Source organism: Myxocyprinus asiaticus, chromosome 44 (genome assembly GCF_019703515.2).
Source record: "Myxocyprinus asiaticus isolate MX2 ecotype Aquarium Trade chromosome 44, UBuf_Myxa_2, whole genome shotgun sequence".
Taxonomy (NCBI): domain Eukaryota; kingdom Metazoa; phylum Chordata; class Actinopteri; order Cypriniformes; family Catostomidae; genus Myxocyprinus; species Myxocyprinus asiaticus.
The window spans coordinates 24,392,114-24,407,366 of record NC_059387.1 but is presented as its reverse complement, the minus strand read 5'-3'; the positions used below and the strand labels follow the sequence as shown (position 1 = coordinate 24,407,366).

The 15,253-nt window shown below is 38.2% G+C and overlaps 2 protein-coding genes across 10 annotated transcripts in view; one reads left to right on the top strand and one right to left on the bottom strand.

Moving 5' to 3' along the window:
* LOC127434350 (high affinity cAMP-specific 3',5'-cyclic phosphodiesterase 7A-like) overlaps positions 1-7,314 on the top strand; it is a 67,004-nt gene extending 59,690 nt beyond the window's left edge. For all 9 annotated transcript variants that reach the window (XM_051687025.1, XM_051687024.1, XM_051687023.1 and 6 more), the window contains 10 exons: positions 222-373; positions 630-693; positions 895-990; positions 1,175-1,275; positions 2,444-2,575; positions 2,708-2,799; positions 3,306-3,450; positions 4,580-4,676; positions 4,781-4,861; positions 5,655-7,314. In XM_051687025.1, coding sequence (XP_051542985.1) covers positions 222-373; positions 630-693; positions 895-990; positions 1,175-1,275; positions 2,444-2,575; positions 2,708-2,799; positions 3,306-3,450; positions 4,580-4,676; positions 4,781-4,861; positions 5,655-5,878 — 1,184 coding nt within the window. In that variant the 3' untranslated portion in view covers positions 5,879-7,314. The remainder of the gene's footprint in view (positions 1-221; positions 374-629; positions 694-894; positions 991-1,174; positions 1,276-2,443; positions 2,576-2,707; positions 2,800-3,305; positions 3,451-4,579; positions 4,677-4,780; positions 4,862-5,654) is intronic.
* Positions 7,315-7,882: 568 nt separating this feature from the next.
* Positions 7,883-14,803, bottom strand: LOC127434371 (mitochondrial fission regulator 1-like). Its single transcript, XM_051687063.1, has 8 exons — positions 14,487-14,803; positions 13,923-14,029; positions 13,706-13,828; positions 12,512-12,636; positions 11,822-12,048; positions 9,280-9,520; positions 9,020-9,194; positions 7,883-8,551 (listed from the first exon to the last, which is right to left on the bottom strand). The coding sequence occupies exons 2-8, from the start codon at positions 13,956-13,958 to the stop codon at positions 8,504-8,506; spliced, it is 975 nt and encodes a 324-aa protein (XP_051543023.1). The 5' UTR covers positions 13,959-14,029; positions 14,487-14,803; the 3' UTR covers positions 7,883-8,503.
* Positions 14,804-15,253: the final 450 nt, after the last annotated feature.

The following is a 15,253-nucleotide window of genomic DNA, read 5'->3' as shown; positions in this document are numbered from 1 at the left end:
TCTTGCCTTTTGTGCGCCAATCAGGCGTGACTTCTTGTAGGCTGCCTGAGCATGACAATTGCAACGATAGCAACCTAACATTTAAACAGCAGGGGTTCAAGTCTGGGTGAGGGTGGGGTTGATTTTGACAAAGTCCGATGCTCAAGTCACAACAATGATAGCAGTTCGGTGTCCTGCATTATGGAATTTTCATGTCCTCTTTCTTGTATGTGTATATATAGCCCGTGCTGAGTCAGCAGGGTCGATCCCAGTTCGGAGAATACAGAGGCTCTTTAGTTTTCAGCGACACCTGCTTTCGTCCCGTCTGCTACGAGGACCGCCACACCTCAACCCCCTCCACATTCTGGATGAGGACTACTGCGGCCAGGCCAAGGTATGTGTGTGCAAAAAGTAAAAACACTGCGGCTCTGTGGCACTTTCAAAACATTGCTCTGTTTGAGCATTCTGATTTAGTGACATTGATCAGCAAAAACAGATAGCCTCGCCCCAGACTCGCGCCATCTGTTGAAAGTGTTTGCAAACATAATTTTTTTCCCCTCCAAATACCATTTGGTGACATTTTAATGATGTTTTAGTTTACATCGTGTTTGAAATTTCTTGACATTTCATCTGTTTTAATTTTCTCGCAGTGTATGCTAGAAAAGGTTGGAAGCTGGAATTTCAACATATTCCTCTTTGACAGACTTACAAATGGTAAATATGTTTGTTGGTCATACCTCTGTATATGTGTGTAAAAGCATTTTAAGCTTTTCCCACATTCTTGTAATGCACTGTCACAAGCAACTGTACATGTATTTGCAGTCAACACCGACACCTGCTGGTTGAAACGTACATGGGCAATATTGAGCAAAAGTGTTTCTTTTAGACAAGTCCTACATGTATTCTGTTTTTCAGGTAACAGCCTCGTCTACTTGACATTTAATTTGCTGAATCAATATGGCCTCATTGAGCTCTTCCAGTTAGACATGGTTAAAGTGCGTCGCTTTTTAGGTAAGTGTTTTTTCAGACTGAATCATGTTTGACGTCACTGGTTTTTGCAAAATTAGTTTTGCGTAACTGTTTCTTATCAAAGTGACTCAAAACGTTAAAGTGCTTGTACACTTTAGATTGGCATCCATAAACTGAACTTATATGCTAATATAGCTCTCATTGGATGCTGTGTTCTGATTTGCAGTTCTGGTACAAGAAGACTACCACAATCAGAACCCGTACCACAATGCAGTCCATGCTGCTGACGTGACCCAGGCCATGCACTGTTACCTGAGAGAACCCAAGGTGAGTCTTTCTGCAAAACCTGGCTAAGATGTTCATGCATCAGTGTTTCCTTTTCGAATTATTCATTAAAAAGAACTGCACAAATTGAGCAGTTTGTACACACATTGGATTTCTTGTTGCACTTGCTTGTTCGATTTTGCATGCAGTCAGCAAAGGCATGTTGTGTTGGCTATTTATTGTCAATATATTATTTTGTAGAGCCCAGTTTTTCTCTTTCGTCACATACAGTTCACAAGCTTACAACCTTTTCTTTTGAAAGCTAAATACATATTTTTTTTGCAGTGACATTGCTGATCCCACTATATATATATATATATATATATATATATATATATATATATATATATATATATATATATATATATATATATATAATATTTACTGTATGTATGTGTGTATAAAGGAACAGTTCACCCAAAAATAACAAATTCTCTCATTTACTCACCCTCATGCCAACCCAGATGTGTTTGACTTTTTCGTCTGCAGAACAAAAACGAAGATTTTTAGAAGAATATCTCGGCTCTGTAGGTCCATACAATGCAAGTGAATGGTGGCCAGAACTTTGAAGCTCCAAAAAGCACATAAAGGCTGCCATGTCTAAAATCCATGTCTTCTGTAGCGATCTGTGATTTGGTTTTGGGTGAGAACAGACCAAAATGTAACTCCTTTTTCCACTATAAATCATGACATCAGCAGTCTCCTTGGCGATCATGATTTCAAGCTTGATTACACTTCCTAGTACTTGATGCATGCACAGAGTGCTAGGTGGCGCTAGAAAGTGTAATCGAGCTTGAAATCATGATTTCCAAGAAGACTGCTGATGTCATGATTTATAGTCACCCAGAGATTGCTTCAGAAGACAGATATTAAACTACTGAAGTCGTATGTTTTTATTTATTTTATTTATTTGTTTTTGCTGCCTTTGTGCTTTTTGGAGCGTCAAAGTTTTGGTCACTATTCACCTGTATTGTGTGGACCTGCAGAGCTGAGATATTCTTCAAAAAATTTTCATTTGTTTTCTACAAACGAAAGAAAGTCATTCACATTTAGGATGGCATGAAGGTGAGTAAATGATTAGAGAATTTAAATTTTTGGGTGAACTATTCCTTTAAGAATGACTACTGGTAATTACGGTACACTTAATTTCAGTTTGTGTCTGTTCACACAGCTTGCCCAGTCCCTCACATCATGTGACATCCTCTTAGGATTGCTGGCAGCAGCCACACACGATCTGGACCACCCTGGAGTCAACCAGCCTTTCCTCATCAAAACCAACCATTACCTTGCAGCTTTGTACCAGGTTAGAGCACCATCCAATGGGATTACAGCAAATCATTAGCTCTATAATCCTCTTTATGTTCTAGGTCAATTGCTGTATTTGTAAATATGTCAAAGTCACTCACTTCTGATGGATGTGTGTGTTGCTTTGTAGAATACCTCCGTTCTGGAGAATCACCACTGGAGATCTGCAGTGGGTCTGCTGAGAGAAACCGAAGTTTTCTCCCATCTGCCCACCGAGGACAGGTCAGTGTCTCCAACATGCTTGTTCACTTGACATAGTGTATCTATGCTTTATGCGTAAGCATTTAATTGGTTTTCCTGATGTCCACTTATAATGCTAGTCAAGGTTTCTTATAAAATAAATAATCATAATTTAGTGTTACCAGTGCCTGACCTCACTTTTGCTAACAACTAGTGGACATCAGCAAACGGAGGACCAACTTCCTGTTAATGCCCATGGTTTTGAAATGATCAGCAAGCACATATTGGTGTGTTATTTGGGTGTCCACCATGTAGTGTATTTGTAAAATAAAAAATCTTTGTTATAATTAGCTAACCTTTATGTGCCAGCAGTATTGAATGGCTCGTTTTAGCTGCAAATGGTTTCAGGTGAACTGTGGTGAAAGCTTTGCATTGTGAACATTAGAGTATGTTTACTTGGTATCGAACACTTTCATGTCAAAAGAGCAAGGAAAATCCTTTTTCCACAAGATGTCCCCTTTAATTGGTGTTTGTGGTATGTCTCACAGTCTGAGTATAGAGAGGCAGCTGGGCTCGCTGATTCTGGCCACAGACATCAGCAGACAGAATGAGTACCTGTCCCGCTTCAGGACTCACCTAGATGAGGATGACCTTTGTTTGGGAAACGCTTCTCATCGACATTTCATTCTGCAGGTGGGAATTTGGAATTCAACTTCAATTTCAAAAATGCCCTACAAAAATGACTAAGAAAACTAGTAATGGAATGAAAAATGTAGGGAGGTTTGTGCAGAAAACAAGTAGTGGAACAAGACAAAATACACTTGAAGAGTCTCTGCAAACAATCAGTATTAGTATAGCAGTCACTTCTCAGGTTATTTATTTTAATAATGTTTAGATATTTTAACCCAATGATACTGTTTAAGAGGGATTTTTTGCACTGTGGTCATTATAATGCATTCTTGTGGCAAATTAAAGGGATAGTTCACCCAAAAATTACAATTGTCTCATTTACTCACCCTCATGCCATCCCAAATGTGTATGACTTTCTTTCTTCAGCAGAACACAAATGAAGATTTTTAGAAGAATATTTCAGCTCTGTAGGTCCATGCAATGCAAGTGAATGGGTGCCAAAATTTTGACACTCAAAAATCACATTAAGGCAGCATAAAAGTAATCCATACGACTCCAGTGGATATATCCATATCCTCTAAAGTGATATTATAGGTGTGGGTGAGAAACAGATCAATATTTGCTTGAAATTCTTCTCCCTCCCATTAGGGGACATATTCATGAAGACTGTGAATCACCAAAAACACAAGAAGAAGAATGTGAAATCTAAAGTGCAGCCGGACCGAGCAGGGAGTAGAATTTATAGTAAAAATGGACTTAAATATTGATGTTTGTCACCCACACCTATCGTATTGCTTCTGGAGACATTGATTAAACCACTGGAGTTGTATGGATTACTTTTATGCTTGTGTGATTTTTGGAGCTTCAAAAGTTTGGCACCCATTCACTTGAATTGTATGGACCAAAAGAGCTGAGAAATTCTTCAAAAAAATATTCATTTGCGTTCTGCTGAAGAAAGAAAGTCTCACACATCTGGGATGGCATAAGGGTGAGTAAATGATGAGAGAATTTTCATTTCTGGGTGAACTATTCCTTTAAGGTAAGAAGTTACGTCGACGTTACGATGGAATAAGATCTTTTGAACCAAGTTTTAAGTCCTGTTGTTATTTTGATGCCCAAATACAAGAAAACTAGTTTGGGCTCTTAAAACAAGCACAAACCAGCTTTTAATCTACGTGTGTTTCTGTTCCAGATGGCCTTGAAGTGTGCAGATATCTGTAACCCATGTAGACCGTGGGAGCTCAGCAAGCAATGGAGTGAAAAAGTTACAGAGGAATTCTTCCACCAAGGTGCCCAATACTTATCATGACCATGCTCTGTATTTTTATTCAGTCCACCATGTCAAAACGTTAATCAAAGTGCCTTATGTTCCTTGCTATCTCATCTCGTTTAGGTGACATTGAAAAGAAGCATAAACTTGAAGTCAGTCCACTGTGTGATAGTGAAGCCAACACCATAGCCAGTGTTCAAATCGGTAAGAAAGTACTGCTCTTGTTTACATGCTCCAGCTTCGCTCGCGATCAGGGTCCAAAATGTACTTCTTGCCATACTTACCAAGACCTTCAGACTGTTCTGGAATTGTGTGTTGTGTCATTCCAACTGATCAGACCTGTGGTTCTTGCACAGCGAACAATCAAAAATCCCCCCAAAAAACCGACTTAACTAACCAACTTATCTTGATTTGTAAATTTTTGTTTTTTACTTTTAGACCAGGCTTTGTCAAGCCAAGATCAAGTTTGTCTTGACAAACTTTACCTTTCTACTTTTTATGATTGTATTTTTGACAAAATGACAATGTTAATATTTAGCAGGTATTTTTTTTATATATATTATATAAGCTAGTCTCTGTCTCAGTGAAAGTGCAACTGCCACAAAAGCGTGAGGACCCATCATAATTTTTTTTAGTCCATGTGAAATTCTGGACATAAAACTTGAGGCAGCTTTATGGAAAATTTTCCACTGATGTACAAGACGAAGTGCAAGACTCAACACATATTTCCTTTAGTATAGGGTTTGTATGCCTTTTGAAATGCTGACATCACACCACACATCAGTAAGGGTCAGATTATCGTTCTTACAGTTCAGCTTAAACCATTCCATAAAAACATATCTGGCAATTACCCTTTTTTTTTTCTTGTAGTTGGCGCATCTCAATCCCAGTTTAGATGCTTTTGATAATATTAGTATAAATTAACTGTAACTGGCTCAGTTGGAGCAGCAATGTGACTAATTAAGTGACGTTTCTGATTTCTGTTCTCTATCACCAGGTTTCATGACCTACGTGGTGGAGCCTCTGTTTGCCGAGTGGGCGCGTTTTTCGGACACCCGGCTCTCTCAGACCATGCTCGGCCATTTGGGCCTGAACAAGGCCAGCTGGAGTGCCATGGAGCCCGAGGCATCGGGAAGCTCAGAGGAGGGGGAATCCGAGCCGGCCCAAGTCACTGAGGAGCCCAGTTCCAGAGCCTTATCTCAGGGAAGCCAGAAGTCATGACACCCCAACGCTTACATTGGGGAGAACACCTCTACTGCCCTCAGCCAGACATCTTACATCACATTTGAGTTGCTCACCACCCATCTCTTACCAACCACTGATGAATAATTTTTCTTTTGTTGGTTTAATTTTAAGCTCTCATTTACCCCCTTTGACATAGAGCAATACATAGATACCTCATTTGGCTACTGCTGCAATTTTTCCTTTTAATTATTGTGATGTATTTATTAAATACCTTCTTTGTTTTTGGTCATTACCAATTCAGCTTTGATAGAGACTGTAAGGAAATACAGGGGTAAGAAAGAAGCCCCCTCCTATGGATTTTAAATGCCATTTTGAAACATTTGCTCTGAAAGTGATTTGCAACACCTCGAGGATTTATAGTAGAGGTTTTTACAACTGCACCAAGAGACAGTGTGTAAGCGTGTGTGAACGTGCTAGTGCTTCTGCAAATCAATCTTCCTCCTTTTGTACAAAAATTACAAATGTGAAGAGCCCAGTCCTTTTGCTGCCTCTGAAGACTGTTTACACATTTTGTTTTCTACACGTTAGTTCTATAATTTATTGCCTTTTAAGCACAGACGTAAACCACTTGTACATTTTTCGAAGACTACTGCTGATGTTCAACAAATCGATTGGACTTCAACTCTGTCTGCGTGACACATCGAATGCCATTTGTATCTCTCTCCCCCCATAGACAAAGCCCATGTGTTAAAGGAACATAACTCCTTGAAAGGTGGCAAACGTAGAGACAAACCCTTTCAACCGTGGAAGAAGAATCTTGTAGCTAAAAAGACTCTCCATGGATTCTGCTCAGGGTTTCATCAACCTGCTTATTGGGAGAAACAAGAAAGTTAAGGTGCCTTTTGTAGGTAGCCACCACCCTCTCTCTCTGTATTTTGTAAAGGAAGGTAAGTGATCCTTCTCAGAATGTCTCAAAAGCCACTCGTCTCTTTGGAAGACTCTACACGATGCCTTAAAACTATGCACAAAGCTAAGCAACCAAACCAACTGTTGTTTTAATTTTAAACTCATCACATTGTCCATTTAGTGCACTGTCTGACCCTTTGCCTTTGTGTCGTGGATAAACCTTTTTTAAATATATATGGAGGAGAATTGGTTTCATTTTATTCTAAACATTGAACATTCCATTTTTTTGTGTTGTTTTGGATTCTGTACAGAATGAAGTAGTTTTTGTGCTTCTCAAAATTTAGAAAGAGAAGAGGTGCTTTATTTTAGGTGATTTGTATTTTTTGTTGTAAGTGCTGTAAGACTGTTGATTTAAAAAAACTGTTTACAGTTTGTTGTAACAGCCATTTTGGGGAGACGATCTATGTGTCAAGCCATTTTGTAAAGGCTTTGCCGTATAACCTTTTGATACATATGTTGCGGTTGCATTTTTGATGAATAAAACTTGACGAAATGTTTCTCTGTTAGATGGCACAAGCTTGTGCTGTTGATGGTTGATTGGTCGAAATGCAGCTGAACAGAAATACTTGATTACACACTTTGTATTTGCTATTTGCATCAAGGCATTGACTATTTATTCATTAATTATAAATTATTGCAAATATAAAAAAAAAGGTCCCTTAAATTCTGGAGGTATTGTTCCCATGTGCTTGCCACATGTTGGATAACTCAAACAGCTTAAAATGGGAGAGTCTTCTAAATTAAAGTATAATGCTAACACACTGGCCTTAAAACTGTAGGTTTGTTGTTCTGGTGCAGATTAATATAAGTGTGCAAAGGAACAAACACTGACAACACAATTCTCATGATATGGTGAGGATAAACGGCAAATATGGTACAGAGATGGAAAGCTTAATGTATTTGTAGATTCTGTGTTTTCATATGTCAGTCTTACACAAAACAAACATCACCTACATTATTCATGTGATTTGTTAAACTTGTTAACTAAATTACTCCTAGAACCACATATAAATGTTCCAAAATATATTACAACCTAAAAATACTTTTTAAATAATCTCTCGACACATGAGCAAATATAGTACTGAAATAGCACCTTTTATGATCACAGATGTTTGAAGGCGTGATACATTCAGCATAACTGTTCCTACAGACAGGCTATATAGTCTGACAGAAATAAAAGCATTCAAACCTGATTGTAACATCTTGGCACCCTTTAAAGCAAAAAGAGAACAGGTGTTCTGAATACTAAAATGCTACTATTAAGGCAACCAGAACAGTCAATATACTTTGGTGCTTGCTTTCAATAACTAGCCCTTCATTAAGAAATTAAAGTGTGCACTAGAGCTCTATTGACCTTAAACATCCACATAAAAACACAAAATCTTACATAAAACTGAATACAAATAAAATGCATTTTTCATATCACTGGCAAAATGGAACCTGCATGCAATGAGACCACTGAGGTACAACATTTGCTGATAGAGATGAACTCTTCAAAGTGCAAAATTACAAAGATACACAACAATGCTGATGTCCAGTAGGGGAAACCAGATTGACTGCATTGTGTTTTGGCATGTGCATGCTCATTTACAAAAAAACCCATCTAGCTCACTACTTGGAATTAAAAGTTATCTGGTTAACTCAGTTAACTTTCTAACAGGAACAGGGCTCAGAAGAGTAGCTTCTGTGTCCATCTTAGTACAGTTTCCTCCTTCCAGTTGATTTCAAAATATGCCTTCCAAACTGCAAAAGAACACCAAAAAAAATAATTGGGCACTAAGGCTGAAAATACTGGCAAATTATGAGAAGAATCACATGCCACACATTTAAAGTCAACATGAAACATGGTTTACATCCCAATTTATATCCCTAATATGTTGTATTACTGAGGTAAAAAAAAAAAGTTTTAATAAGGACAAAAAGGCAGACATGACTTGATTTTATCCATCGAAAATTGACGAGATCATGAAAAGGTCTCTATATGACAGGGTTTGAAAAACAAGTCTGGTGATGTCGGCCAAAAAAGACAGCCGTTTCAGAGGTTGTAGCAAATGTTGATAAAAGATTATGAAAACAAACATTGCTTTGGGAATAATGTGCACCATTGAATTGACCACAATAAGACCATAAACAAATAAATTTTTGCTTCATCTTGAATAAAGAGTGATGTTTACCTTTACATGTTGACTAAAGGGTGACTCTGATTCTTACCAGTGGTGCTTCCACATGGGACTTGTTCTCAGGGGCTGATAAGTTAAAGCTGCTTTCACACTCACAGTCACTACGGTAACGGCGAGCAAACTTTCTTTTCAGTGCCTCGGCAATCAATGCAGCAGCATCTGTGGGTTCAACAGGCTTGGGTTTCGTGTGGCCATCAACCGTATGACTGTAAGAAAAAAATAAATATACTTGTTTAATCTCCATAATGGTAACTCTTTACCGATGTCATGGTCCAAAACCAGCATACGCACCTCTTAACTGAGCGCAGCTTCACTTTCCCCATGTCTTTCAGCACGTCTAACATATTGGGCACCTCTGGCTTATTGGATTCTGGTTCCAGTAATATATTCTGCTCTGACTTTTTCCCACGCTGCTCTTTGATGAGTTCAATGGCGGAATAGCTCCTCTGCATGCCAGGGCAAGGAGGAGGTGGTGGTGGTGGTGGGACTGGAGCCATGGGTATAGCCATGGGGACAGGAGGGCCACCTGGAGCTTCAACATAAGGCAAAATGGGTTAAATAACTGACTTTATAAATATTATGAGTTGAGGTTGACCGATAGTGAATTTTGCCACTATATTGATAACTAAAGTGGTGGAAAAGGCAGATAACCGAATAATCAGCCAATAGTTTTTTTTTTTTAAATTGACTTGTAGAATGTTGAAAAATGTTCTTAGTCTTTTCTTACTATGACGGTCACAGACATAGAGGCTGCAAGAGTCCAAAATGAACAAAATCCCAGATGCAGTTTATTGTGCAACCAAAATCCCAACAATAACAAGGAAAAAGAAAAATGAAGATTTGGCACATAACGCTGGACTTTTAACAATAAACAAACCAGCAATACACACTTATTTTGGGACTCTTATTTTGATAAGAAGGGATATATTAGGCAGCAAGTGAACAGTCAGTTCTTGAGTTTCATGTGTTGCAAGCAGGAAAAATGGGCAAGCATAAAGATCTCAATGACTTTGACAAGGGCCAAATTGTGATGGCTAGATGACTGGGTCAGAGCATCTCCAAAATGGCTGGTCTTGTGGGGTGTTCCCGGTATGCAGTGGTTAGTACCTACCAAAAGTGGTCCAAGGAAGGACAACTGGTGAACTGGTGACAGGGTCATGGGCGCCCAAGGCTAACTGATGCCCGTGGGGAGCAAAGGCTAGCCCGTCTAGTCCAATTCCACAGAAGAGATACTGTAGCACAAATTGCTGAAAAACGTAATGCTGGCCACGACAGAAAGGTACCAGAACACACAGTGCATCACAGCTTGCTGCGTATGGGGCTGCGTAGCCAGAGACCGGTCAGAGTGCCCATGCTGACCCCTGTCCACCTCCGAAAGTGCCTACAATGGGCACGTCAGCATCAGAACTGGACCATGGAGCAATGGAAGAAGGTGGACTGGTCTGATGAATCACGTTTTTGGTATGTGGATGGCCGGGTGCATGTGCGTCGTTTACCTGGGGAAGAGATGGCAACAGGATGCACCATGGGAAGAAGGCAGGCCAGTGGAGGCAGTGTGATGCTCTGGGCAATGTTCTGCTGGGAAACCTTGGGTCATGGCATTCATGTGGATGTTACTTTGACACGTACCACCTACCTTAAGAAATGAAACGTGCTTTGATCCTGAAAGAAACTGCTGCATCACACATTTCTTTGCCTAACTGCCCATTGTGGAAACGGCATTCTGTAAATGAAGATCTTTAACAACTTTGTATAATTACTACATATACTGTACATGTACTTCTAATCCAGATACGATAAAAACATTAGAGGTAAAGTACATTTCTCAGTTGTTTCCAAGTCTTCACTGAATTAATATTAGACATGATACATTAATACAAATTTGATGCTGCTGGGTTTTGACTGAGAAGCAGATCTGTAATTAAAATTATACTTAACTGTTAATTAACTGTATGCTTATGATTTCTATGCAGATAAATCCACCACACAGGGAAAAAAATGGCATATTTTCACTTATTTTTGTGAGGCGAGTGGCTTATTTTTGGCTTGTTTTTCCACACCAGGTCACTTGCGAGATCTGACAACACCGCAACTGGTATTTCACCCACCCCTTAGCGCATTTTAAAAAATGAACCGTTCTTCTATTTTGTTCCAATCGGTTACCATTTGGAAAGGAGGCTGCAGAACTACTGAACCGGAACAAAAAAAATTCTGTTTTTGCTCAAAACGAATCAAAATGAAAAACATTTAGTTTTTAGTCTCTGGATGAAAGATTTAGGTACATCAAATACCCACAAGGTGTTAGTGATAGTTTTCATTTCACCTCTAGAGGCTGCTGTTATACTGTAGAACCAAGCCTTTCTAACTGTAGAATCCTCCAGCGCCAGCCACAAAGGAACACAGATGAAGATTTTGCGGATGACCAAACCATCCCAAAAGCAGCTATAGGCACTGATATCGGTTTACCTTTAATTATGACAGTGCTTTACAATTTAAATAGTATAGCTTTTTTTCACATTACAGTAAGGAGATTTTGAGGGGGACATGTGCTTAATTGTCATGAAAATAATGTCACAATTGAAAATTTTTAATGGTTCTAAAACCAACCTTCATTTTCCTTATTGAAAATATAATTTCTTATTTTTTTCTTTGGTTTTGGGGTGAAACATGACCCGGAACATTTTTGAAATCTCTTCATATATCCACTTACCTTAAAATAACTGTAAAAATCAGAGTCTGGGTTGTAAACTAAGTCACTGTTGTGACTTAAATGAGAAATTAAGGATGTTGAGAATGTTGCACTCTTTAACCCCATTTTCAAAGCTCAGCTTACCTGTGGACTGTGCATTTTGCTCCTGTGCCTGAACTATCTGTGCGATTTGAGCTCCGAGTTTGGCCAGCTCAGACTCAAGAGTGCTGATCTTCTGAAAGGCTTCATCATTGATAATTGCCTGGCTCTGAGGAGCCGTCTCAGTCTGATACAAGCTGGGTAAAGAGCTCTGCCGTCCCAAGGGTCTACGCTGCTGAGTGCGGAAAAACAACCCAGAATCTGCCTCAAATCTGCAGGACACACAGATACATACACAAACACCACATCTGAGCTATGCAGAGTCAATTACTACTATTTAGATTCACAACATGTTATTAAAATTGTAAATAATTGTTGAAGTCAACATGAAATTATATTCACAACCCATTTTACTTTCATAATGTGACATATTTGCAAGTGAAATAGGATTTTCAACAGAAAAAAAATGTAGGGCAGGACTTGATTTTATCCATTGTCTGAAGGTTCGGTTCACCCTCTAGAGCATTTTGATGTTTCCCAATGGTAAAACACTTATTTTTTTATATCAAACATTATTTGCTAATATTGCCAAAACATATGGTGAAAGATTTGGTGACTCACTTTCTTTGGACTAACATACACTGATTTACAGTGCACAATAACACCAGGAACAATTTTGATTTCATGTTGACTTTAAATTCTAAGCACAGACATCCTATTGGTACATATTTTCACCTAGTTTTGCCAGTTACATCATTCTCTTGTCTGTCAATCCAGCCTACATCAGCAAAAAAGGCCACGAGCCCATTTGGTCCATTGGAATTGTTCAGGAAGCCCACACCAGCAGTGAATGGATGAAGCTACAAGTTCCAAAGATAGATTAAAGGACAGTTAATAATTATACGGCCTGCTCAAGGTGCTTTACAAGTCTCACACACATACAATATCTGACGACAACAACAAACAAACCACACACACTCAAGTACTCGTTCCATGTCTGAAATACAACAGCAGAGCATGCTTGTACTGTTTTCAGTCACAGTAAGGTAAACAGCACCAGGGAAACTGGTTTAAACGTTGCCATAAAAGGAATATTCCGGGTTCAATACATGTTAAGCTCAATCGACAGCATTTGTGGCATAATGTGATGCTGAATCCGGAACATTTCTTTAAAGTGCTTCATGTGCAATAAGAGTGTTAAGATTTACAATGCTATTCAACTCCGTTACACAGAGAAACAGAGCATTATATTTTATAAGCGCTAAGCATTAACTATTTCATTAGATAAATGCAGCGCTTTAAGCTATTTAAAAGGTTTCTTGGCCAAGACTTCCAAGAATGAAACAGAGAACTGACCTAAAGCAGACATGCTGCATTCCTTATGTACAGGACAGCTGGAAAGAAGGACAACAGAGAAGAAGTAATAAAAGTTTCAAGGTGTGTTTGATATCATTGCATATTTAATTAATCCATGTTATAAGTTACCAAGTTGCAAAAGGCTACATTAGATTGTTATTCAAGATTGTTTATTGTCAGCACTATAATGATATCAAAACAGACAAGAGGACATAAATCTGATGATATGGGTGAACTGAAAGTCAAAGACTGACACAGTAGAAAGCAATGTAAAGACTTAAAGGAGCAGACAGTGCATATAGGAAAAAATAAATAAAAATACAATAAAATAGAACACTACAAACTCAATGGAATGATAGAATACAATGAAATGTTGGGCGGACTACTTACATTAGACAATAAATGGAAATACATGACAGACAATATTTAAAACATACACTAACAAGTATGTTGAAGCAACACTTTATTTCCATTACTTCTTAAATCATGCCACAAAGTATAAATTGTAAATAAGGCATCTTTTACATGCTGACCTGATATGCATGTCTACGTGACTGACACACTTAAATTAACATGAAACTCATCCTCGTGTCCACTTTCAGGTATGAGTAGTGGATAAGGCGGCAGAGGAAGGCTTGTGGCGATTCTTCTTACAATAGTCCTGGACGACCCATAAGGCTTTGATGATCCTAAAGCCTAGAAGAGACATAAACATGGTCATTCCTCTAATCACAGGATGAGTGCTACCAAACAGCCAGTACAGTACATGTGAATAATTCTATAAACTCACCAGGTCCATTTCTATCCGTCTATGACTTTTGCTCATCCTGTTATTCTGCAACAGTCACATCTTTCTCATCATCAGGAATCTTTGCTAGGACATCGTCAGATCAAAACCTGTGGAGTCATGCGTTTAAAAGAACGTAAATTATTGTAGCAATATATTTATTTGATTTTTTTAAGTCTGTCCTCATTTCCTTGTTAAATCCATGTAAAGTCCCTGCAAAGTGCTAATTATTGAGCAACTTGCATAAACTTGTCTCCATTTTTCCTTCCAGGTTCATGACGGCCTGAGCGGTCATGAAGCTGATGGTTTTAACTTCAACATTTGCCAAAAGACTGAATGCGGCATTAATCCATTTTCCAGTTGTTTCTTATCAAAGCACATTGTGGTGAATTTGGAGCGCTTGTCACAAACAAATACTATACCATTTACCAGTGAGCTGTCAACAAAACTTTGATTAAAGACACTCAAAACGAAGGCAGTGCTAGATTAAATGTGTGCTTATTTGGGTATAAAAGTTGTCGTTATTTCTAATGGGTAAGTGAAAGGAAATATCGATGGTACACTTACCCTGTGAACTGTAGCATAATTGTGCTGTTCCTGATTGTACTATGCCGCTAACGCTATCAGCGGGCGACCTGTGTGGTGTTGTTTTTCAGAGTATAGAACAGTCATGTGGTAATAAGGGCGGGGCTTTAAAATATTCTTCTTCTTCTTCTTCTTCTTCTTCTTCTTCTTCTTTGGCTTTATGACAGTTGGCAAACCAGCTTTTGGTACATTTCCGCCACCTACTGGGACGAGTGTGAAGCGTTGATCTTTTTTTCTATTCTATCATACCTGTATCAGTTCCCTTCGTTTTCTCATGCATTGCAACCTTGGATTTTAGGAAGACGCAATATAATTATTAAAAAATGTCAATTGTTCCTTGGCTTTGAAATGGCTTCTTACTGTTTATTTATTTTTGAAATAAAAAAACAAACAATCAAAATATAACAATAGACAAACAAATAACTTTTTTTACAGACTGTGATGACGCGTTTCCGCCTTTTTTATTTTTGTATTAATTTTTTTTTTATTAACAAGAAAAAAAAAAGAGTATGTTACAATTATTAGCGTATACAAGAAAATACAACATAAATATAACAAACAGATGCACACTAGGGGGGCTTAATATAGATTTACATAAAAATTTTCAAACATTTAAAGTTCCATTTCTTTCTTGAATTAACGTTTCCGCCTTATTTATCAGCGTAAATCTCACAAAAAAAATGTTTTTATATATTATGCGTTTTTTAAATATTGAGTGTAAATTTAAAACATTATGCTTTGCGTTATAT